The 25,833-nt window shown below is 36.2% G+C and overlaps 1 protein-coding gene across 1 annotated transcript in view; it reads right to left on the reverse strand.

The window, feature by feature from the left end:
• Positions 1 to 25,833, reverse strand: part of cacna1ba (calcium channel, voltage-dependent, N type, alpha 1B subunit, a) — a 243,832-nt gene that overhangs the window by 28,837 nt on the left and 189,162 nt on the right. Inside the window, exons 28-41 of the mRNA XM_030143711.1 lie at positions 24,909 to 25,069; positions 24,628 to 24,765; positions 19,109 to 19,310; positions 16,410 to 16,574; positions 16,211 to 16,321; positions 13,449 to 13,532; positions 12,899 to 12,904; positions 11,624 to 11,740; positions 10,884 to 10,949; positions 8,385 to 8,476; positions 7,410 to 7,560; positions 6,364 to 6,491; positions 5,090 to 5,186; positions 199 to 304 (exon numbers count right to left, since the gene is read on the reverse strand). Coding sequence (XP_029999571.1) covers positions 199 to 304; positions 5,090 to 5,186; positions 6,364 to 6,491; positions 7,410 to 7,560; positions 8,385 to 8,476; positions 10,884 to 10,949; positions 11,624 to 11,740; positions 12,899 to 12,904; positions 13,449 to 13,532; positions 16,211 to 16,321; positions 16,410 to 16,574; positions 19,109 to 19,310; positions 24,628 to 24,765; positions 24,909 to 25,069 — 1,624 coding nt within the window. The remainder of the gene's footprint in view (positions 1 to 198; positions 305 to 5,089; positions 5,187 to 6,363; positions 6,492 to 7,409; positions 7,561 to 8,384; positions 8,477 to 10,883; positions 10,950 to 11,623; positions 11,741 to 12,898; positions 12,905 to 13,448; positions 13,533 to 16,210; positions 16,322 to 16,409; positions 16,575 to 19,108; positions 19,311 to 24,627; positions 24,766 to 24,908; positions 25,070 to 25,833) is intronic.

Genomic DNA, 25,833 nt, shown 5'->3' on the forward strand with positions numbered 1-25,833 from the left:
ATAGAAAGAAGCTTAGGGGGAAAAGAAAATAAATACATAAAAATAAAAGCAAATAATAATAATAATAATAATAATAATACTAAATTAAATAAAAATAAAATAAAATAAAATAAAATGAACAGCAAAATCAATAATCCCAAATACAATCACAGTTTTCTCCCGTTTCTACTCTGGTGATGTGTGTTGCGTGTCTCTGACCTGAGGCCAGTTTGATCTCCAGGGCAGTCCGGATCAGGGCCATCAGGGTGGAGGTAAAGTGGACCGTGTTGTCGTCGGCGATGGGCATGTTCATTTTGACCAGGCGCTGAGGAGAGGAGATGTGAAGTGAAAGACAAGTTACATAAATGAGCTGCAGCCAACAGCCCTGTCAGAACATACAAGTCCACCCAGAGAAATCAATCTGTGTGCTGCTCTGCGTCCAATACGCTTCATTGATTCACTCTCAGAATGTGACAGCGTTTGGCTAAGTTTTGATAAATAGGTGTAAGTTTGGCCATATTGATAAAAAGAAAAACATATTTGGAAGATTGTTTTCAGCACACAAAAAGTCTTCTCGACAAGTACGTACAGAGGAGACAAACTAGACATTCACATTCACTGCTATTGGCTACAGTATGCACTACGCTGCAAGTCAAAGTGCACTGGTGCAAGACTGACATCGACCGAAAAAAAGGTGAGAGAAGGCATGTAACGCATAACCATGAGAGGTGCGTCGACAGTCGCAGGAGCTCGACTCTGTGGTTGCCATCCGAGCAACTTGGGAGTTGAGAAGGTTGAGTTTGCTCTACATCTACAGTGGTAGCTATCAATAAAGAGTGTCCATTCCATCAAGCTTAGGCAGCCTTAGCAGGAAGACTTGGTTGATGGAGAACTAGTGGCACCACTACATGAATACAGAATGCTGTGGGATCGCTGGTGTAAGAGTTGAGCTCCCCTGCACACAAAAAGCATTCACCTACATGTGCTATCAGAGGCAGTGCAGAAAAGAAGAGAGACCAGAGTCAGAATGAGATGGAGGTGAAGGAGTGAGGGGCAGACACACAGATACACACACATACATACAAACAAACAACACAACCATACTGGATTGTAATCTGGTCACACACTCACACACACACACACAGGCTGCAACTGGTTTGAAACACGCAATATTGACTATGTTTACATGCACACTTGCATCCAACTAGTCTGAATTTGTCACTGAAACTCCATCCTCTGTTTGTTTATTTTTAACCTATAAAGACCCAGTGCAAATTTTGTTGCACTTTCCAAATTATTTTTTCTCTGTATTTAACCTTTCAGGGATTTACCACCATTTATCAAAATATTATCCTCTCAATTTAGCATTTTGTCAGTGAAAATCGGGTGTTTTTCTTGATTTAATTTATCGATCATGTACTTCGATCATCATGCTGAGATTACATTTGAGGTTTATCATACCACAGTGAAAACTTGAGGAAAAAGTGACTTTTTCAATAAAATATATCATTAACTGAACAGAAACCAAGTGTTTCCATCCACTGTCATTGATCCAACTCCATGGGTTTTACTGGTGAATCAATGTTGTACCAGATGACAGTGTTTCCACGTTTACTAACAAGCCTCTGAATGTCCAAATGGGTCATATCTGATGATCATGAAAAGATGATAAACTGCATTTTACACCAATTATTGACATGATACGTTTAGTGGATCAGAAACAATTAAACATTTTAAATCAGTAGATGCTTTTGGTCACTCGTAGGATATCTGGGTCTTTATCGGCTAAACATTTTAGATCAGTAGATGGGTTTGGTCATCAGTGGCTGTTTGGGTCTTTATGGGTTAATAGCGATATAAGTTGACGCCACTTCAGCTTTTTGATAAAACTGTGATTTTACAACAGCACTTAATGATTTCCTGTCATTTGTGAATACAGTTGCAGTATTATCCCAGTGTGGTGATGCTGTATTTTTCATTTTTTTCTTATCAAATAGAAATATTGATGCAGAGAGGAGGCTTTTAAAAACTTTCCTTAGGGGTCATTTGTCAATGCTTGACTCACTGGAGTCAAGGAGAAAACCGTATAATAAACAAAATACACAGCCATAATTACCTTGGCATTCACTTTATTCTACTTGAATGCATGATAAAGTAGCTGGAAATCCAGTCTCTGTACTGTTGAATGTGATCATTATAATTTTTAAAATATTATTTATCTGTTAGAGCTCCCAAATTGTAATGCTTGCACGCAGCTTGAATCACATAAATATAGTTAATACAATACCAATACCATAATTCTGAAGGAAAGACATTGTTGTGTGCATATTCCAAAGTAGGTCTCGTTCCAAAAGGAGTATTTTCTGATTAAGACATATGGTATATGTTAATTATTCTTAATTTAGAAGCATTCTAGGCAGATATTTACATTTTTCCTTCTGTTTTCAGCTTCTATAAAATGAAACATTTCCTCAAAATATCTGAAAACCTACACTAAATCTAAGTTGATCTAAACTACAGTCGCAGAAAAAATTATTAGACCATCAAAAGTCATCAAAAACAATGATTATGCAATCAAGTGCTAACTCCTGTGTGTATCATGTGACTAAAACAGACAGAAAAGAAAACATGGACTGCCTAAAAGCACTGTTTTTGTCAGTACAATGCCATAGATATTGATGTAAGAACTGACATGATTTTGGTTATTGTCAAGAAAACGTGGAAAATGGATAGATATCAGCTCGTAAATTAAACTTTTATGAAATATTTTTGTGGTTATCATTATATTTGTCCAAATAAATGTACCTTTAGTTGTACCAGGCATTAAAATGAACAAGAAATTGAAGAAAACAAGGGGTGGTCTAATATTTTTTTCCACAACTGTGTAACTAGTCAATTCTTCAGTACAGTAAAAATAAAAACATTTTCATGCACAAAAATTGAAGACTTAACTCCAATTCTATGCAAACATAGAATCGGAGTATTTACTGTATATATTTATTGCTCTGTATGTTGAATAAGAACCAACTAACAGTTGCACAGCCAAATGAAAAGGTCACATATCTGGTCAGAAGGAAGAAGTTTCATAAGAATACTTATTTTTTCAGAACAAAAATAACAACCAGAATATTTTGTGCATGTAAACATAGTCAGCGGCATCTTGTGGCGGCTTCAGACACAATGCTCATCAGAGAATTCAGTGTCAATGACATCTTATATTTCATAAGAAATAATGTGGACCACAAAAGAGCCCACATGGATTTTATAGGACCCCATTTACACATGGTATTAACATAAAATCCATGTAAAGGTTTTCGATCTGGATAAGAGTATCTGATCATAGGCCTTAGTTCATTCATCAGTCTCTAAATATCCTGATTCTGTGCACACAGTGAGGATATCTGCACATGCATTAGTAGTTCAGCAGAGCTAAAAGCAAACATGCATCTCAGGTCAAAGGAGGGGGGCTGCTGTGATGATGATGAAGATGATAAAGGTATAGGACAGCGGAAATAAATACATCTTTATAAGGCTTTACATTAGGGACAACATGTATAATTCCTGCATCATGTTTAATCATAGTTTAGAGTTAAAAACATTATTATGCAACAGTGAAATAAAAAAACAAAAAAGGCCAAGACTTTATACATCATCTTGGGACAGGGCAGGGATTTTGTTCTTCTATGTCACTGTTTAATTTTTTCAATAAATTCCTTTGTAAATAAACTGTACTCAACTCTTCTTAACAGCAAGAATGGGCAAAAATTCCACTTGCTCTAGAGAAAAAATTAGTATAATCACTTCACAAACGAAGTTTAATAAAAACGGAAAGAAAAAGTGACAAAGATGCAAAAAGAAATCCTATACTAGCTGTATATATCCTTCTATGTTGTATATATTTCTTTTATCTGTAGTGTAGGGTTGGCTTTTTGTATATTTTAGTATTTCTTTGTAGTTTTTGTATATTATCAATATTTTTCTATATATTTTCATTATAATTTTGTGTGATATTCTTATATAGTCTTTTTGCACTTTAAGTGTTTGCTGCTAAACTGATTTTTTCATTGTCCCTGTAACAGTGACTATAAAGATCTATTCTATTCTATTCTATTCTAAAATGTCACAAACTTTCCTCCATAGCCATTGTACTGTATTGTATCCAAACATTAATTAAGATTAAGGTAATTTTTTTCTAGTCATTTACTTGTGTTTATTTAGTGTGTATGAAGTCGATATAAATTGTTCCAAACTGTAGTTGATTTATTAAGATCATATACTGTATCAACATAAGCTAAACAATATGCAAAACTGCAGGTGGTCTGAGACGTTTGTACACAACTTTATTATTTGTCTTAATTGTGTTAAGTCTAAATGTTTTATTTTCATCCACTTAATACTTCACACTTGCAGCACGTTTCACTGCCATCTGAGACGAAAGTGTTTCTTGCTTCATTAAAAATAGTTTGCACGTTAATATCACGTGGAAATGGGATGTAACTCTTTCTGTGCAGCATTAACACATGAACACACACACACACGCACACACATATTCAGGTTCTACACAGATAAACAGCTTCCACCGGTGGACAGACGGAGATGAGGTGAGAGAAAGTATGACAGGGAATGAAGAGCAGAGACAGAATAACAGTGAGTGAAAAGCACACACTTTGAAGGTAATTCTCCCACAGAAAAGCAACAAAAGCTACACTCACGTACACTCAGACGCACATATTCACACACACAAACCCACACACTGCTCCACAAAATAAAACCCCCAGCTAGGGTGTACCATTCAGAGGAAATAGTCTCTTCCATAAACACAGTACTGTGCATCCTAATGGTAATTAACGTGACTTCTTAGTCATCTTAGTTAAGCTTTGTGTTAAAATTATCAATGATGGGTATTAGCCCACACAAGCAGCTATGCTCAAAGGAACAATAAAGGCGAGGAGTATGAGGTAGGGGCTTACACCAAAAATATCAGAGCACTAGCAAAACAAAGTGAAGAAATGAGGGAACACTGCAGAGCACAGACATTTGCCTGAGTTCACGCCAATGGGAGAAAGGTTGTCGAGCACAGGGAAGAAGGTGGAGGAAGAGGAGGGTCTACCTTGTAGGCGACTCTTGGCGGACATTTCTTTCCCAAACCTAAGGGTGGGGACATGTGGAGCAGCATCTGATACATATCGAGGTACTTGATACGGCCACTTCACAGGGTAGAAAAATAAATGTAAAAAAAAAAAACAAAACAGAACGCAAACAGAGAAGGATGGGGAGTTAGAGAAGGGAAGAAATCAACCAAAAAAGAGAATAATGGAAAGGAAAAGTACAAAAAACAGAAATCTGTTGTTAATAGATTTCCTAGAGTGAGATGTAAGATGGATGCCATCCTCGGCCGCTGTGTCGGGGCACGGGGATGCATCGCTGTGGAGCTCAGGATCCCTGAGAGGAAACATGGGATGGTAAAGAGTGAGTTTAGTGGTGGAGGGGGAGGCGGAGCGTGGAGGGGACATGAGTTGACCCAACATACAGGATGCTGATGGGAGGGAAGAGAAATGACAGCATTGTAACGGGGATGTCTGCGAAGGCATGCTGGCAGACATCTCACTGGTACTTCAACCACGGAGACAAAGGTTTCAAAGCCAGCCCAAGCGTTGGTTTGGGGCTTCGTTAGCCTTAGCATAGCCTTGCTTTCCTCTGGCAGACGTCTTCATAAAAAGATCACAGAATCATACGGCTTTGGATCTGATTTTAGTTGTAGAATTTGCGAGTTTTTTCCATGATTTTGTGTTTTTTATCTAACAGGAAGCCGTCTAAATTTTACAGACAGGAGAAGGGAGGCATGGCAGGCGGCATGTTGGGACGATGCCGTGGCTTTGAAAGCTTTGTTTCCACTCCGGCATCATCAATCAAAGCCAGTCAGTTTGAAGGGGCGGGTGCTAGTGTAAAGGCGATTTCATTGGTGCACAGCCATTCAGTTAAAAGTCTCTTGGCATAGAGGTACACAAAGCACCCTAGTGACGGAAATGTCTGGTGGTTGCAAACCTTGTATGCTACCCTATTAGGGCAGTTCTTCCCTAAGCCAAGGGGGGGTGAGATAACGCGTAACAAATTGTACATATCCTTATAGGAAATCCGTCCGCTGCGGAAAAGAACAAGCACATAAATAAACACAACGTTCAGCACAGCTTAAAATAAAACAATAATCATTAGTGGGCTGTCTGCATACAACAAGGTATAGGAACGAGGTCTCTATATGAGAGGTGACGTTCAGTCCCTTAGTCACAAATGGGACAGAGAGCAGTAAGGTTAGAGTGTCTACCCCCCCCACCCACTTTACTTTGAATGCTATTCTCTGGAGCCCAGAGGAAGGCGTAAACATACCACGCAGCCGGGTCGTACTCGGCCCAAACCCTGATGAACTCATCGAGGTGATGAGGCCCCAGGATGGAGGAGTCTCTGGTGAGGTACTCGAAATTATCCATAATGACGGCCACGAACAGGTTCAGCATCTGGAACAGAAACAGTCACTTAACATCCAACAACAACATTTAAAACTGATCAGTGAGATGGAAATGGATTCACTTGATGGTTTTACAATGATACCAGGGATACGCCAGTTGTGAAATTCTGATACCGCTGTGTAACATCACACCGCGTGTATGTGCAAATACATTGCACATATGTATATAATGTTTAAATTTAAACCTAAATTTATAACATATTTATACAAATAGCAGTTTGGAGACACTTCTTTTTATGTTCATTTTATATTTTTTACTGAAAAAGTCACATTTTCTTCAGTTGTCTCTGTTCAGATCCAATTACCTTTGAATATTACCCATGGTCAGCAAATTAAATAGAAGAAAACAACTAAACAGCACTGAAAAATAGAGAGGTCTATCCTCTGAATTTTTAAACCTCTGTAAATTGTGATAAATGACTCAGGAAAAATAAAATAGAAAAAGTGACTTCATTTCTCATATTTAATTTGCTGATCAGGGGTAATATCCGAAGGTAATTGGATCCGAACACACAAAACTGATGAAAAAATGACTTTTAGTAAAATATATCATCAAATGAACATAAAACAAGTGTGTCCATCCACTGTCATTGATCCACCTCCATGGGTGTTACTGATGAATCAATGTTGTAGAGGATGACAGTGTTTCCACGGTAACTATGGAGCCTCTGAACGTCCAAATGGGTCATATCTGATGACCATGAGAAGATGACAAACTGTATTTTAGACCAGTTTACTTACATGTTTTGATAGAATTAGTGGATCAACAGGTATGAATCATGTTAGATCAGAAGATGGTTTTGGTCGACGGTGGATGTTTGGGTCTCTATGGGTTAATTAACACTCATGGTACAACTGACATAACAATAATAAACATATTAACAGAACGCGTGATGAAGTTACTGACCAGGAAGGAGCAGAGGAAGATAAAGGAAACAAAGTAGAAATAGGCAAAATCACTGCCACACTCCTTCCCATGGGACCCTGATCGCTCGTCACAGGCTCGGTGACTCAGACACGATAACATGATCTCGTGCCACGCCTCGCCAGTCGCACTCCTGATACAAAGACACACACCGTTGTTTTCTAATTAGTTCTAAAGACAAAAGGCTGACGGCAGGTTTTGATTCAGTTTTAACAACATTCAATAGACAAGGTTGAACTCTGACAGACACTTATTTATATCCAGTTGATAGTGTATTGATCCCTGGACTTGTAGAAAAATGGGTCCATCATTAAATCATGCTGGGTTAAAGACAGGAGCCACTGTTATGTTACTAGAGGTAGTTTTATTACAGCAGAGGTACTATAATTAATGGAAACTATAAAAGACTGAAACTGGAACTAGCAAAGAAAAAATCATTATATAGACTAAAGTTTTCACGAACACAAAGACTAATTAAAAACTGTAAAAAAACATGCAAAACAAACTAAAGTTAATAAAACTAGCTTTGTTTTCACCCACTATTAATTGTTAATTGTGGGCAAGACCAGACGGTTTATAAAATGGAACCTTTAATACAAAATAAGTTTCAACACTAAAACAAAATAAAAACTACCTAAATTAAAATTAGTCAGCTACTCAAATTAAAAACAAATCTATATCTTACAGACTTATACACTCCTAAAACTAAATTGAAAGCTAAAAACAAACCATTAAACTTCAAGATGATAATAATTCTGTACTGTGGTACCAAATAAATAACTTACTTCTAACTAAAGTGTGACAGAATGAAGTCTATATAACTCCGGCTATCAATCAAATGCCACTTTTCACAATGTTAATGGCAAGTTTCATGAAATTCAGTGACATAGCTTGTTGATAATTATACACGTATGAATGCTACAAAACTATAGTGTTGAATACATAACCTCCACATACCTGAATAGAAGCATGAGCGCCTGCAGGAAAGTGCGGAAGTTGTTGTGGTGATTGATGGCCGTCTCCTCGTTCAGCTCGATGTTACCAAACACCTGTAGCAGAGACACACTGAGGTGAACGGTCTGCACTGTCACAGTCTACATGGAGTTCACGCATAAGAAACATCCCAGTCATGATAACTTTGAGATGCAATTACACAGTGAAAACTAAATTTTCACAATGACACACATCTTTCTTATGTGCTGTTGTTCTACTCTGTTAGAATTTAGTCTTTTTTGTTCCTTTTGGTTGGATCACATTTCATTTGCACCCATCAGGTTTTCATATTTTTACAGTAAGTCAAGGACAAAATAAACAAACAAATATGAACACACCTTAATGAACATGGGGTGATTCTAGTTAGTACAGTAGAATGAAATATTTACACAAAAGAGTGAAAAATAAGTTTAACCCTCCCAAACCACCAAAAGTGCATAATCTGTACAGTATAGTTGTGATGTCAAAAAAAATTTCATAGTTTGCTTTTACTTTTTTTTTTTTTTTTTTTTTTTTTTTTAAATGTATTTCATAAACTCGAGCTGCAAATGAAAATACCAAATATGAAAAAATGCTCATATTTCTTACCCCATTAAATGTCATGTTTGCAATATAAACAAACCATATTTTTGGTGTAAAAAAACCCCACAAAAATGTTGGGTTTTTTCCCCAATATACTACACAAAAATGTGATTTTTTTTTTTTTTTTTTTGCAGCCTGGCACATTTTAATGATTAAGAGCAAAACTGGTTAATATGTATCATCATTATTACTGTATTATTATTTTTTAGGACAATGTTAAATTCTAAAATGTGGTGATGTGCATTTTTTTTACTCATTTTGGAGATGGGTATTGGTGTGCTAATTTTAGTGGCTAGGTCAGAATTTTAAAAACCTTAAAAAAATTAACAAATTTTGAATTGTGATTTAATACAAATTATGAAAAATAATATGAACTTTTATTGCATGAAGTGCAAAGTGTGCATAATATGCTCACCCAGACAGATGAGTGTGTTCAGCTTAATCCAGTTTTCATTAGCTAATCTCAAGAAACCATACTCAAAATACTTAGTTTCAGTATTAGTGGATGTCGATTGTATGAGAAACAGGAATTCATCCCAATTTACTACAACTTTGTCTCCAAAAATAACTAATTCTATATATATTTTGTGCTAAAAATATCTGATGTGGGCAGGACCAAAATAAACAGTAGTAGTTGGCTTCCTGGGAGCCTCAGTTTGTCCAGGAGCCAGAAGAGTCTAAGAGATGAGATTTCTGGACAGGAGTGGAAAATATTTTTAATGAGACTCTTCCAGGAAACATCCTCCGTGAGGCTGGGCTTGGAATCCTCTGTTGCCATAGACGAAAGATGGCAGCGTGTATAGATGCAGCGACCTGGCACTCTTCACATTTCAGCAGCTATTGTTGTTTTGTATACCAATGCAATACTCACCCCACCTCAGTACAATAATCACAGCCATGCACCTCGTTTTAATTTACCTTTATTATTACCCCGCCCCCTGAAGGGGAGGCAAGGGGTATTGTTTTTGGTCTGGTTTGTTTGTTTCTTTGTTATTTTCTTTGTTAACACTCTAACAGCAAATTGAATTCAAACCAAATTGGGTTTATTTTTTAATTCTTTTTTTCCTCCCATTTACTTATAATGGGCAAACTTTCAAATGTCTATAAAAACATCCTTTTTTTAAAAAATTTACTTAAACCTTGATACATATATACAGGCAACTGATATGCTGACATCAGCACACGCATAGACATGATAACATCAGCTGGATCGATGCCAAAACAAGCTACAATATATGCGAGGGCTGGGGTTTGCTGTGCCTAGCACCACTTGCTAGTAATTTATCTGTATCACCTATATATATTATTCTGTATATATTATATGTACATATTTCTTATCTGTAGTATAGAGTTGGCTTTTTGTATATTTGAGTAGTAATTAGTAGTATTTTAGTAGTATTTGAATAATCAATTTTTTTTTATCTCTGTAGTTTTTGTTTATTGCCAATATTTTTCAGCATTTTATGTGATAATTTTATACAGTCTTTTTTGCACTTTAAGTGTTTGCTGCTAAACTGATTTTCAGCTGTAGCAATGGCAATAAAGATCTATTCTATTCTATTCTAAAATTACAATGTTTTTCACCGGAGATGACTGAAATAAGGCTATTTTTTTCCTGTTCCAGTTTTTGTTGAATATACATCGAGTATAATTTTGTGATTTTAATACCATAAGGTGCTTCTTCATGCACACAGATTCCACTTATTTTCTAAATGCATTGTCATAACATCCTGTGCTAAGTGCTGTTCAAAAGCAATCCAACTAACTAACTCTCCTCCCTGCTCCAGACTGACAGTGGACAGTGCCAGGTCTATCTACAACACTGGCACAGAGATGGGTCTATGTGAGACTAGTCTGTGACCACAGCAGAGCGGTACCCACCTGCATCCCAATGATGGCATAAATGAAGAACAGCATTGCAATCAGCAGGCAAACATAAGGCAGGGCCTAAAGGGAACAAAAGGAAACCAAAACATTTTTAATTATTAATATTCGCCCTGGATTATTCCAACCAGGAGGTGTGCTGAGAATATGCAACATTAACCCATAAAGACCCAAACATCCACCACTGACCAAAAACATATACTGATCTAGAGTCTATTATACCTGTTGATCCACTAATTCTATCAATACATGTCAATAATTGGTGTAAAATACAGTTTGTCATCACATATGACCCATTTGGACGTTCAGAGGCTCCGTAGTGAACATGGAAACACTGTCATTTTCTACAATATTGATTCACCAGTAAAACCCATGGAGTCGGATCGATGACAGTGGATGGAGACACTTGTTTTTATGTTCAGTTAATGATATCTTTGCTGAAAAAGGTCACTTTTTCTTCAGTTTTCTATGTATTTGATACAAAGACCTTCAACTTTCATCTGAGTTTTTATGTACATCTACATGATCAGTGAATTAAATATAGGAAAATACCTGATTTTCACTGAAAAAGGCAAAATACAGAGGATATTATTATAATAAATAGTGATAACTCACTTAAAAAAGGTTAAATGGAGAGAAAAAAATCATGTGGGAACTGCCATAAAAGTAGCACTGGGTCTTTATGGGTTAAACTAACATTCGCAGTATGTATCGTGTGTTCAGCAGTGAGTGAATACCTTGAAGGACTGGACAAAGGTCCACAGCAGGATGCGGATGGTGTAACCCTGCCGTAGCAGCTTGATGAGCCGAGCGGCTCTGAACAGCCTCAGGAAGCTCAGGTTCAGCAGCCTGTCCTGTTGGACACACGCACAACATGACGCTCTTACAACTCACAGAGAAACACAGCTTTAAGGTTATTAAATAAAACAACCGGGAAATGTGTTCTTTCTCCCAGAGCTAAAAGAAAAGAATGACGTCATTTTTTCTTGCAGTTTATTCTCACAATATCATCCGATCAGCACTGTTTTCATGTGTGGTCCCAAATAAGGATTGTGTGATTGGTCAAAATGTCTAAGTGGGCGTGGTAAATGTGGAAAAGCAGAGGACTTCCCATGAAGTGTGAAATGTCCTGAGCAGAACCAACTTTGTTGTTCTTACCCCTTCAAGAAAACGAACAAAGCGCTATATCCTTGCAGAGTATGTACAGGCTTTTACTAAACTGCAGCTAAACTTATTAAAACTCATTGACACAGCTGGTTACATTCTACATAACAGGGATGTAAAAAATAAAATAACAGCATTACGTGCAAATACATTGTAAATATATATACAATATTTAAATTTAAATCTAAATGTATAAAAATGCTTCTTTTTTCTCTTCATATTTTATGTTTCACAAGTGCATATTTTCTGTTTTCTGTCCGCCCATCAAGGAATTGACTTTTTTACCCCAAATCATTATGAACAGGACATCTTACGAATGTAGCCATGATGTGTCCCGGTACTTTTGTCCATATAGTTTATAAACATCAATATTTCCTTAAAGTTTAATGGGAGATTTTTCTTCCTCAGTGAGATGTGAATAAAGTAGATGGTTAATTGTGGTAGAAAATTATTATTTTCAGTCAGAGCATGAAAAATATTTTAGAAATATAGAGGTAGAACATTTAAAATCATAGTCATGGATAAAAAAAAAAAACCAAAAAACTAAATAAATGTTGAGAGAAATTAAGTAAAAACCATCTCTGAGGCATTTTGGAAGCAAAGATAATTTAAACCAAACTAACCAATGCAATAATATTTATCACAATATAAAACTATATTATGACATTAGTCATTATTGTTTTGTATCCCAGACCCCTGTTAGAAAAAAAAACACCTGTGTCCACATACTTTTGTCCATATAGTGTATATTTAATGTTCTTATTAAACTCACTTGACCTTAGAGACACTACTTTACGACTTGAATATAACAGTATAAGAGCAGGGAATGGCAGCGTAAAGTCACTCACCGTAGTCTGGCGTTGTTGGATCAGGGTATGGCAACACCGGTGACCACAATCAACAAGATGAAAATAAACAGAGACATGAAGGGAGAGAAGAGAACAGAGAAAACAGAAAGGAAGAAGAGGGGGGCAGGAAAGGTGAGAGAACAGGAACAGTCATATTGCACAACATAAATGGATACAACTCAACAACTACACACATTTAAATACACACATGTATACAGATAAGCTCACTATGGAACAGTCCTGAATAGAGAAACCACAGAAAACACAAAGGAGTCGTCTGAGCTGGACTCCTGTGCCAGGCCTCCACACTGCATCGATCCTATCAAACAAAAGACTGCCTCTCTACCCTCTCCCCTCTCCGTCTCTTCTAAAGCAATCAGGCTCTCTGGACCGCCGCCATGGGAGTGTCTTTGCTGATGTGGCTAGTTAGCTTGTTTGCGCAGAGCTTGCTGTACAGGCTTGTTTTGCGCCTCCCTGTCCCCGGTCCATGAGAGCGTCGTCGTATTGGTACAACACACTGATCCTGTGTGAGGTGGACGGGGGTTCTTACATTGATTTCAGTCACCAGGATGTCGGTGATGCTGCCAAGCACGGTCACAAAGTCAAACACGTTCCAGGCGTCCTTTAGGTAGTTCTGAGAAACAACAGGTCACACTTATTAGTTCCAATCAACTGTTCAGGCCATTAAGTGTTGGTTTAGGGGTCATTACATAAAACCAGGGTTCCTACAGGCTTCTACAAGTTCAATTTAAGACTGACGAAGAAAGTAGAATATTGCAGTGTCCAGTATTCTCATTTTAAACACGACATAACATATGACCGCCTGCTGTGAACATGTCAAGCTTGTTTCCTTCACTGTCTACAAATTGATGAGTCAGTCTTATTGTCTACCTCAGTGGTTTCCAACGTTTTTTTTACTCGTGACCCCATTTTAACATCACAAATTTCTGGCAAAATTGCTAAAATTAATTTGTTTTTGATCATGTAATAGTTTGCTATACCATGTTTCAAATAAATGTTAATTTTAGATGACATTTGGTCTACATAATGTATATTATTAAGGACGGAGGCAGAAAAGTCAGGTGTAGATTACTGCACAAAGTGAGAATTTTATTTCCCTTGGTCAGGATATGTACAGTCAGTCCAGCTTGGATTTACAAGGCTGACAATTAATACTGAACAAACAAGAACTCAAATTATGAATTATGAAAGCGCTGCAGCATCTGAAACTGACCACAATGAGCATTTGACAGATAAACAGAACCACAGTGCTGCAGTTTCAGCTTCAGTTTGTCATGTCTTTTATGTATTGGGATTGTCTCTGTCAACTCACCATATATTTTTTATTAGTAAATTTTTTGTTTTGTTTTGTTTTTATCAATTACAAGAAATTTCAGGCAACCCCATTTTAATTCCACACCCCAAGTTTGAAAAACACTGGTCTACCTTCTCTTTAAGGAATACTTCACCATCTAAGTGTCCTCCTTTTACTGTTTAAGGTCAAATGTGTACATAGGTGGAGTTGAGAAGTAACCAACCAACTGGTAGTTAACCTAACATGGGAAAAGACTAAACATGTATAAGCTTTGAAAATTCTTCTGTTGATCAAACAGCAGGGGGCGCGGCTTTGGCTATTGCGGTCTATTGTCTCAATATTTCTTGCATATGTAAAAAATATATCTGCTTAACCCCAATTCTGTGACTTCTTGTGTTCTTGCTTCAAAATTGTGTCCGGAGTGCTAGAAATTTCCATGACAACTTTTTAAGACTGCTTAGAACAGAATTTAATGCCCATTTCACAGCCTATATCATGGCTGTACTGGCAAATATTTGTGACTCATAAAATTCGGGAAAATGTATTTATTTACTCCAATGCCAGAGTCATTTCTCACTGCTGCGGAGTTAGCGATAATTGGTTCCTAATTTCAATATAAATTGTCGGGTTGGAACGGGTGGAACTAGTAGGTTAATTGGTTAATCTAAAGTGCCCATAGGTGTGAATGTGAGAGTGATTAATTGTTCATCTCTATATGTCCGGGTTGTAATTGAAAATGAAAATCAGTTCTCAACTAACCTTCCTGGTATAAACCTGGTAAAGTATAAAAAGTAAACTATTAAAATTTTATACTTACATTTTCATACTTTAAGAATGTTTATTTCTACCTGCCTTTCTTTTGCACTGATGTGTTGTGTATTGCTGCTATAAACTGTTAAATTTCCCCATGGTGGGATCAATAAAGTCTTATCTTATCTTAAATAAAGGTTAAATAAATAAACTGAGTACAGTGAGGCTACGTTCAGACTGCAGGCAAATGTGGCACAAATCCAGTTTTTTTGCCTATATGTGACCTGTATCCGATCTGTTATAGACAGTTTGAACAGTACAAATCCGACCCAGGCCACTTTCATAAGTGGTCCTAAATCCGATACATATCTGATATTTTGCAATGCAACTTCAGTCTCAACGACCACATGACATTTATCCAACTTTAATGTCACTGAAATGCGACAAACTTAACTTTGCACAGGTACTGGAATATATAAATAAAATTAATATGAAGTGGACTGAATTAAATCCCTTTAAAAAAATTCACTATTTTAGCCTCATATTTAATTGATTGCTATATTATTTTGTTGTACCGCTACTGATTTTACTGTTTAGTTAATTTATTGTATTTGTATGTGTATATTTTTCAATAACTACTGGTCTGGCTGTATACATAAATATATTCATATTAGTAGTAATTGTATTAGTAACAACAGTAGTAGTATATCACCCAAATAACTAAACTGTGATCATTCTTGACATCAAACAATCATCTGGGAGTCAATTTTTTTGCCTTAATGAGATTTTTATTTGTCCTTAATATGGCTGCATGCTTTAAAAATGGAAGATGAATGTGTAAAATGAGAGCATCTTGGAGTTTTCTCAGATTTTTATGTCTATTTGGATCGCATCCAAAAAGCTCCTCATGTAAACTCACTTTGAGTCCAAGTACTTTTCTTTTTTTAAACCCTAATGATTAATTCCTGCAAGTAGCTGCTACTAAAATCAAGCCAAAGCAAAAGAATCATAATACTACTGTTGAACTATTAAAAACTATACTAATAGTCCTGTTACATAGTAGTTATCAGATCTGTAGAACTGAAAACACACATTATAGATATGTTGACTTGGAATTACTTTAATTTCTTCTTTAATGTGCAAGTGTTAATATTCATTGCCAATATAAAAAAAATCATAAATTTCATGATCTGAACAAAATGGTAGAAGTGAATTGGTGTGAAATGACCCTCATATAAGTTACTCACTAGAGGACCAAATGCAATGATCTTGAGGATACACTCCAGAGAGAACAGAGTGGTGAAGACAATGTTGAGGTTCTTCAGCATTGCTTCATAAAAATCTGGAGCCCCATGGAACTGAAACATATGAACACAAGACAATTTTATTCACACGAACGTCTCAATATTAGGTAGGAAACGGTTTTACTCATTCGGTTTTTCTTACCTTCATCATTAGTACAACGGTGTTGACGGCGATCATAATCATGATGGAGTACTCAAACGGAGCTGAAACCACAAACTTCCACATCCTGTACTGGAAGGACTGGGTGTTCTCTGGCATGTAGCGCGTCAAAGGCTTCGCATTAATGGCAAAGTCAATACAAGCTCTCTGCAAGAAAGAAACCAGACCTGTGTTTCACTAATCACTTTTCCATTGACCCTCAATTTGCGCAAATATAAGATGCACATAAAAATTTGCGTAATGGAAACAAGACAATTTCGCCAAAACACTCGTAGCACATAGCGAAATTGGTATATTGCACAAAACTGCAATAGAAAGACCTTTTTGCGCAACTAGTCATGTAAAAAAAAAAAAAAAAAAAAAAAAAAAAACAGACGTTGATGGATGTTACAACAAGCAAAAAAGAAGAGTTTTAAAACAAACATGGCACAATATGTGTGGACAAACAAGGAAACTGAATATTTTTTTAATTTTGTACGTGATAACCGGGTAACAAGTATTGTAGATTCAAAACAACAGATATCTATGTTCGTCACCATGTTTATTGAATGATTTCACGTGACATCTCGTGATAAATAAACAAATCATCGCATTTGTGATTTAATGGAAAAACCAACAGTACACACTTCTGTTTTTTCGACATTTAGTGAATATCGGTAAAGTTTTGCAAATATGTCCAATGGAAAAGTGACTGCTGTCTGAGATCTGTCACACTGCTATTTGTTAGCAATTCATGGAATTAATCACACACGGTTTAACACAAATCATTATCTTCTTCTGTGTTTTTTTGGAACTTGTGACTGGCGTTAACCACAGTTATAATGTACAGAACAGCTCAGATTGTTGTATTAACCAGACTACTGTCATGAATTTGTCTCAATACTCCCGTCTTTCCTAATGAGGTGCTGCTTAGCACTCTATGTGAATGTACATGTATTACCTGGTTATGATCCCTAACATTCATGGATTCATTTAAAAGCTGTTTCAGTAACAGTGTAATTAATTTCATGACATTCTGCTGATTTTGGATTGCTGCCTGGGTGAACTAATCAATAGTAGAATCAATAAAATAATCTACATACCTGAAGTTGCATATATGAGGGTGTATATGCATGACCAGAATATATACATGAATGAGGAGAATATGTCTATTCAATTAGAATAAATGTGTGTATGAGGCGTACGCATGCATGTATGAGGAGAATATATACGTATGTCTTTTTTTAATAGACTGGATCCCTGTACACATCCACTTACAGTATAAAAACTCCAATTTGCACTCTGTACATATTACAAATCCATTGTAAATCTCAACCATTGCTGTCCTTGTCTCTAGTCGAATGTTTGTTTATATTAGGTATATGTTTAAGTGTGTTTGGGTTCATGATGAAATTGTACGTCATGAGCAAAGGAAAAACCGAAGCCAAATTCCTTGTATGCTGATTCTGATTCTGATATATAGTATTAGGATATGTGCATATATGAGGAGAATGTGTGCATGCACAAGGAAAAATCCATTTTTTTTAAACATGGTCATTGTTTGATCCTCCGTATACAAGCATTTTAGTAAATCATAAAACAAAAAAACACCACCTGTTTCCATAATCCTCCCTCCATTTCCACTAAACTTACCCTCACACATACATTCTCCTTGGATATGTGGTACAAATGTATTATTTTCATACATGCAGACATTCTCCTCTCAAATCTACATATTTCCTTCATGCGTTAGAGAACATGTTTAAGTGACAGTTAAAATACATACAGTAAATATATGAATGTGACACTTAAAATGTATAAATGACAAAGGGGAGTGTATAAATGTGTGAAATACTAGATTACATCCTGTATGGCGTCTCATTTTTTTGCAGCCATTAAAATTTCTGAAACAGTTGATTGCCTATACACCAGTCAGTGCAAGTAAAATCAACATTTCTTTTCTTATATGCTCTTTTTGGTTCCATTTCTTGGGAACGGAAGTACCTATGTATGACCTATATCAACATGTAACACGTAGACTGTGTGCAAGTTGTATTTTTGAGAATAAATTGTATTATTATACAACCACAGTGCTCTGGCTCAGTAAAAAAATGTTAATACATGTCCAACCTGAATATTTAAGAGAGTAAAAATGAAGTTTTGGCTTTCTTAAGAGAATATCTATTAGTGCACATTTATTTGGCAACTATTACTGTGCAGAATTATTATGCAGCTAAAGGAAAAATGAAAATTTTCTGATGTCAGTTATTTTTTTCTATCGGTTACAGTGAGAATAATAAACGAACAACCCTCTATTATCATATATATATATATATATATATATATATATATATATATATATATATATATATATATATATATATATATATATATATATCACCTGAAAATGATTAAATCCAATAAGACATTGAATTTGTGTGAAGCACCTTGAATTGCGTTTTTGCTGAAATGTGCTATATAAATAAACTTGCCTTGCCTTAATGTAGTTTGGAGATGGACAAAATGCATAAAAAGGATGATATGGTCAAAATACTCCCTTTCCTAGTAATTATGCACACAGTACTCTGTATATATGTGTGGCCAATTGAAGACATGTGGAGAAACTGACCGAGAAAATGACATTATAGTAACTGCTAATATATTATATGTGTAAAAAGAGCTGTTGTATTCTTCAGTGTTACCTCATTCTTTTCCAAGCTGCACTCAGACAACACCTTGTCTCCCTGCTCCTGGAATGTGATGATAATCAGAGCAACGAAGATGTTGACAAAGAAAAAAGGGAAGACAACAAAGTAGACAACATAGAAGATAGACATCTCTATCCGGTAGCCCGGACTGGGACCCTCATCTTCAAAGGTGGCGTCCACCGAGTGCTTCAAGACCCTGAGAGGAAAGAGAGAACATGTGCAGTCTTGTGTTGATACTTTATCTGTAATAAAGCATACGAGGAATAAATCCTTCAATGATAAAGCCTAATTTATCACAAAATTAGATTCAGCAAAAAGCAGAAAGTGTGATTAAGGCTCTTTTATGAACATGTAATAGGCATTAAACTAACATTCAGCTGAGGACATATGAGAGGTCATTTAATTTACTATAATAACAGACTGTTCTGCTGAAGATTTTATCCATCAGGTGTCAGCAAAATTCTGGTAACAAGCATAAGAATACCTATACGTAAGTGAGGGGCCAAACATATGGCCCGTGGGCCAAAACCAGCCTGTCAAAGGGTCCAATCAGGCCCATGAAATGAATTTGTGAAATGCAAAAATTACACTGATGATATTAAAAATCAATGATGTTAAAGTCATTTTAGCACAGGGCACGCATACACATACGATCTCAAGTGGGTCAGACCAGTAAAATAGCATTAAGATAAGATAAGATAAGATAGTTTATTCACCATTTGTACACATTCAGGTACATAGGAATCATTATGCAGAGGTCTCTCAGAGTACAAGAGTAAAAGATTAAAAGATACAATCAGAATAAAAGTGATAAGATATAGGCAGTATAAAATTAATTTAAAAATAATAACAGAGTGACTTGCAATAAATATCTAAAAATAAATACTCTCCACAAATTGCACTTAGGGATATTGTACAGAAGTCCAATTTTTTCTCGTTTTAATGTAAAAAGTAAAAGTACATGAAAATGTTTACATTTATAAACTATCCTTTGACAAAAAATGTGAATAACCTGAACAAATATGAACAACTTGAAATGTCTTAACAGAAATGAATGCAATTTTAAGAACGTTCTGCCTGTTATTAAATGTTTTGTGTATTTGTAGATCCACTGTGATTTGTAAGTTATGATGCACATAAATGGGGGTATAATATTAAAATTGCAATTATTTTTCTTAAGAAATTAAAAAAAAAAGATATTTCATAAATGTAAACATTTTCATAATTGAATTTAACTTTTTTCACTGTTATTTTACTGGTTGAGATCATATTGGGTTGTATATGTGGCCCCTGAACTAAAATGAGTTTGACACCCCAGCTATAAGTCATCAAACACAAGGTGAACCAGCACAGACTCCTTCAGCTTCCCGCCATCATCCATAGTGTCTAACATATGAAACTCCATCAGCTTCCCTCCTAAAAGATGCTTCATGAGGCCATATTTCAGCCTAAAAACCAAACGTCTGTACATTGAACCGTCCTGGAACCATTACAGCCTGTGGAATGAATTCAGCTGAATCATCCTGACACAGGAGAGATGGGTCTGAATGCTACCTCTGAGTATGAAGGAGATTTAAGAATGTACCAAAGGATACACAAGGAAAGGTGAAACATTCATCTTACTCAGTTTGGGAGTGAGACAGTGACAAACCAAAGGGGAGAGAAGGTGGAAGTGTAATCACACCGACATGTTTCAGGAAGTTAGTTCAAATTTTGTTGGAACACTTTCTTGTCACTTTTCGACCTGACCTGCCTGAACCTACAATATTTTCCCGTAATCTTACCCCCAGCGGGACCTCGGGGGGTTTCGGGTCGACCCATGCATCACTATTAACAGATCTGCAGCTTAAAGAGCCTGATCTTTTTCTGTGGAGTCTGACTTGCCCTGTATATTTATTAAGTGGAGAGAAACACGACTGTGAATGAATGCTAATGCTGTTCTGTGTCCTCTGGATGTGTAAATAGCTGCTGGGTAAAATGTTTGCAAATTCTTACAACTTTACAAACCAGAAGGACAAATGGACGACAAATTAAGAGAGTAGTAAACACCAGAAGAGCTTCAATGACCCATGATTCTAATCAAGTATGTGCGCTCGAACAGTATTCTTATGAAACATATTCATTTCTCCTTGAAATGTTTTAGCCACAGGAGCCGTTTAACCATTTAGGTTACATATAATTATTACATTTTATACATGCAGATTTCAATTCCCTATTCACACTGGACCATTACTATCTCATCTTAAATATCCCCCTATGTCTGTGTTTTATGCCTCTTTCACACGGGAATAGCAAAATCTGTGTTTAAAGCCCTATTTGCATGGGATTAGTACTACGACAAGACCTCAGGAAATGTATATTAAAGGAGTGATATTTGTTTTTTTTAAATGGAATTATGCATTTTCAAACATTTCCCTGTGGTCTACATAAACTGTAAATGCTCTGCTTGAGTCTGAATTCCTCATTAATTAAACTCCACAGGTCCATCTTCAACGCTGGTTTTAAGTAATGACACCAGAAAGGTTGTTTTGAGCGCTGGCCCTTTAAATGCGCATGACCCCATCCCCTTCCAGGTTGTTGGCTGTGCTGCTCTGTCCCATTCAACCAACAACTGAACATTTTAGGTAATTGGCTCCAAGTTTGGACATATTTTCAGTATGGACTACAACCGCTGCTGCTGACGAACAATTATGGCGTACTTGGAGAAATGTTCGTCAGAAGTCTTGACCTTATATGTGCAAATGTTGTGACCTAACTAGTCATTACAAATTAAGAAGGAATTGAAACAGGTTGTAGGAATCCACTTGATTTTTGCCAAAATCAATATAAAGATAGATTTGCAGCACCTGGAGGGTTCAAATTCAAACTGTATGAACTATTAGGGTCCAAATATACAAATAAATGAACCAAAGACTAATAAAAGTGGGTTTAGCAAAACATGACCCCTTTAATTGTAGAGGATGTCTGCAGTTTTAATCCTGTGTAAATCGGCCATGTCCGTTAACCACTTACTACCCAAATGAATTTACAATTATGGAAAAAAATAATTATTTGTGTTGTCGCTAAATTAAGTGAAGATGTTAATTTGAATATAGCACTGACAATAGCTATGATGCAGATTACTGACATCAGGCATCATTGGGATAATAGTAATTAACCCATAAAGACCCAAATATCCACCATCATCCAAAATCATCTACTTATGTAAAATGTTTAATAACTTCAGAGCCACTAAACCTATTAAGTGTAAATAATTGGTGTAAAATACAGTTTGTCATCTTTTCATGGTCATCAGATATGATCCATTTAGACCTTCAGAGGCTCTGTAGTTACCGTGGAAACACTGTCATCTTCTACAACATTGATTCACCAGTGAAACCTATGGAGCTGGATCAATGACAGTAGATGAACACACTGGTTTTATGTTCAGTTAATGGTATTTTTGCTGAAAAAGTCACTTGTTCTTCAGTTTTCTCTGTTTGTGATATAATAACACTCAAGTTTAATCTGAGTTTTTATGAACATCTACATGATCAGTGAGTTAACTATAGGAAAATACATGATTTATATGGAAAAAATGCAAAATGAAGAAGATAATATTTCAACAAATGGTGATAAATCACTAAAGAAAGGATAAATATAGAGGAAAATATTCTTTGGGAAGTACCACAAAAGTAGCATTGGGTCTTTATGGGTTAAACAAATTTTCCACTCTCAGGTATGTAGATTATATTATTAATACTGCTACTAATCAGTTATTCTAGTCAACAATCCAAACAAAACCAACATGATTCAAAAATCAGTAGAATGTCATGAAATTAATAACAAATTGATCCAAGAACATCAGGGATCAGAGATAATCAGGTAACATAAGTACATTCAGAGTGCTGAGCAGAACCTCATTACAAAAAAAGTGGAATATTGAGGCGAATGTGCGACAAAAGTCAACAAGGGGTTAACTGAAAATACCATAGCAAATTATCTAAACTACATCATCAAGCACAAATACTCAGTGATGGATTAGCTCTGTGTGAAGCAAAATTTCTGTGATTTGCAGTGTTCAGCATGTTCGAACCTTTCAGAAGCCCATAATCTCAAAAGGTCACTGACATGCTAAGCAGCATGTAGAAAATGTTCTCTTCCTTTCAAAAGGCTCCGCAGTTATGGTAAAGTGAAATCCTATTAACAGTGATCCTTGACATTAAACCCATGCTTTAATGTCATGAAATTCAAGCAAAGCCCAGATTTATTCCATAAAGCAGAGACATTAGGGGTTAGTTTCTATATCATAAGAAGTCCTTGAGTACAATAGCATTTCCTTCTAATTTACTAACATTTTCTCCCAGATTCAATGTCAGTGTTCGTTGTTACATCCAACTGTTGAAACACAGAGAAAAATCAGCTTTTAAGATTCCACTCCCCAGACGGATTTGAGTTTGGTCTTTAAAGTGTGAGAATTTGTCCTCACGCTGTGTAACAACAAAATAATACTGAATTTACAGCCATAATACTGTCAGAATTTTTACATATAATAAGGCCTCCATAATGCTCAACTAGAAGCAGAATAAAAGCATGACAAAAAAAAGCCTCATATTTTTAAGTATAAGTATGACAGGGAACTTCTGATGGAATGTGTACTTTAGACATTGTAGAACTGGCATATTTGCATCGATTTATAAATATATATATTTTTATTATTCTAACTTTTTTTTTTTTTTCAGTATATTATAATAGCAGGGAAAGTCACGAACCAGAACATGCTCAAAAATCCCAAATAAATTAACCCTATGCATCCACAGACTAACACTCACTGAATTAGGTATAAAGCTCATTTTTCACACGTGTATTGTGGTATCATCAAATTTTCTTCTTCAAACTAAAATTGACAGTCGTTTATTTTGACAGTGGCTCAAAATAACACTGTGTCTTATATGGCTTATACGTGCTGCATTAGCTGATAGTTTACATTACAGCTCTGTTAGTTTAGCTCTGTTAGTTTAGCTCTGTTTTTAGACTGAAAACAGCCACAATAAAACCACAAATCACCTCTGTTTTCTGTACGGTTTGTGTTGTCAATAGCTGCACTAAAGACGAACAAGGTCAGAACCGTCAGTTTAGTCTGAACCGTAGATCAACAAACATCCACTTAGCAAAGATAATAACATTACATGATAACTTTATACCTTCTTAAGCCTCAGAATCTTTACACCTGTAAAGCTGTGTCCAGTGGAGAAAACAACAGCACTTCTAGCTTTTACCACTGAGTCACTCTGACTCTGAAAACTGCAGTTCTCATCCTCATCTTGTCACACTCTGCCTCTTTCCTCAAAGATTCTTTTGCTTTAGTTTTCATTAAATTTAGAAACCGACAGACTCAAGGCTACAGTGACTCATTACTCCCTCTAGTGGTCACATACATTCCATACTACCCTGCCTATAGCTCCTTTAAGACAGGCTTACCAGGTAGAGTTCCCCAGGTAATACGAGTCAATTACGGCTTAAGATGCACTTACGTCGGCCATCCCTCCCCAGTGGACACAGTGAAGAGGGTGAGGAAGGCCCACAGCACGTTGTCGTAGTGGAACTCATATTTTTTCCACTCTCTGGGCATGGCAGCCACCTCGTCTTTGTCGTAGTCTAGAAACTGTCCTCTGGAAAACATCAAACCAGGACAGATTATACTGTAGGCAAAGATTTGTGAGGTTACAAACACAGTGGTGTAGCAGTGTACAACTTAAAACTGTGAGATAAAAAGACATGAGGAAGGTTTGGGTAGGAAGGGGTTTAGACCAACTTGCAGTCCTTCTGCAGGCCCTTGGACTCATCTGTGCAGTAGAAGAATTTTCCCTTGAACAGCTGTACCGCAATGACGGCAAAGATGAACATGAAGAGGATGTAAACGATGAGGATGTTCAGCACGTTCTTCAAGGAGTTGACCACGCAGTCGAACACAGCCTAAGGACACAAACCGTTTGGAATGACATTATCTGAGCGTTCTGGGCACATTCACACATTATCGACGAAATGTGCATTTAATAGTCAATCAGTTTGTGTATGATTATGTGTAAAATAGTTAAAAACACAGGTAGGAGATCATAGAGAGAATACAGCCCATAAGAGAAAAAGCAGCTTAACACTATAAAGAACTGATTCCCTGTGTTCAACGGGAAAAAATAAGGGAAAATAATCTCTATATCCCAGGTAGAGGACTTTACAGATCCCTACTGAACGTGTTATTACACAATAAAACACACTACTTAGATAATATCTGTATCTGATGTGGTTTGACATTAAAAAGTCTTAAATGACACTATGCCTGGAATACAAGGAGAAGCATTTGATAAAAATATTGAACATTTTGACCTGCGTCCTGGTCTGCCAGGCTTTGGCCATACAGAAATCAGGCATGAATAATGTAAAAAAACATTTTTAAATGGGCGTCTCATCTCCAAAGAAGCTGCAACTCAAGTATGATGGTACCTCCAACTGAATCACAAATAGTCTATTTCAGAGGGATTCATGAAGCCAAATCACATTATTTTCCAAAGTATCTGCGGTTACAGTTTAAAGGGTTTGCAAATGGAATGATCACAAGGTGCAGTGGTGTCATTTTCACTGCTTTACATAGCTATAAAAGAACACTTTCTTTTGGTTGAAAGAAATTATGAACAAATTCAACCAAATAAGTCTTCCTACACATATCTGAGATTAGATAGATA

Source organism: Sphaeramia orbicularis, chromosome 9 (assembly GCF_902148855.1).
Source record: "Sphaeramia orbicularis chromosome 9, fSphaOr1.1, whole genome shotgun sequence".
NCBI classification, from domain to species: Eukaryota; Metazoa; Chordata; class Actinopteri; order Kurtiformes; family Apogonidae; genus Sphaeramia; species Sphaeramia orbicularis.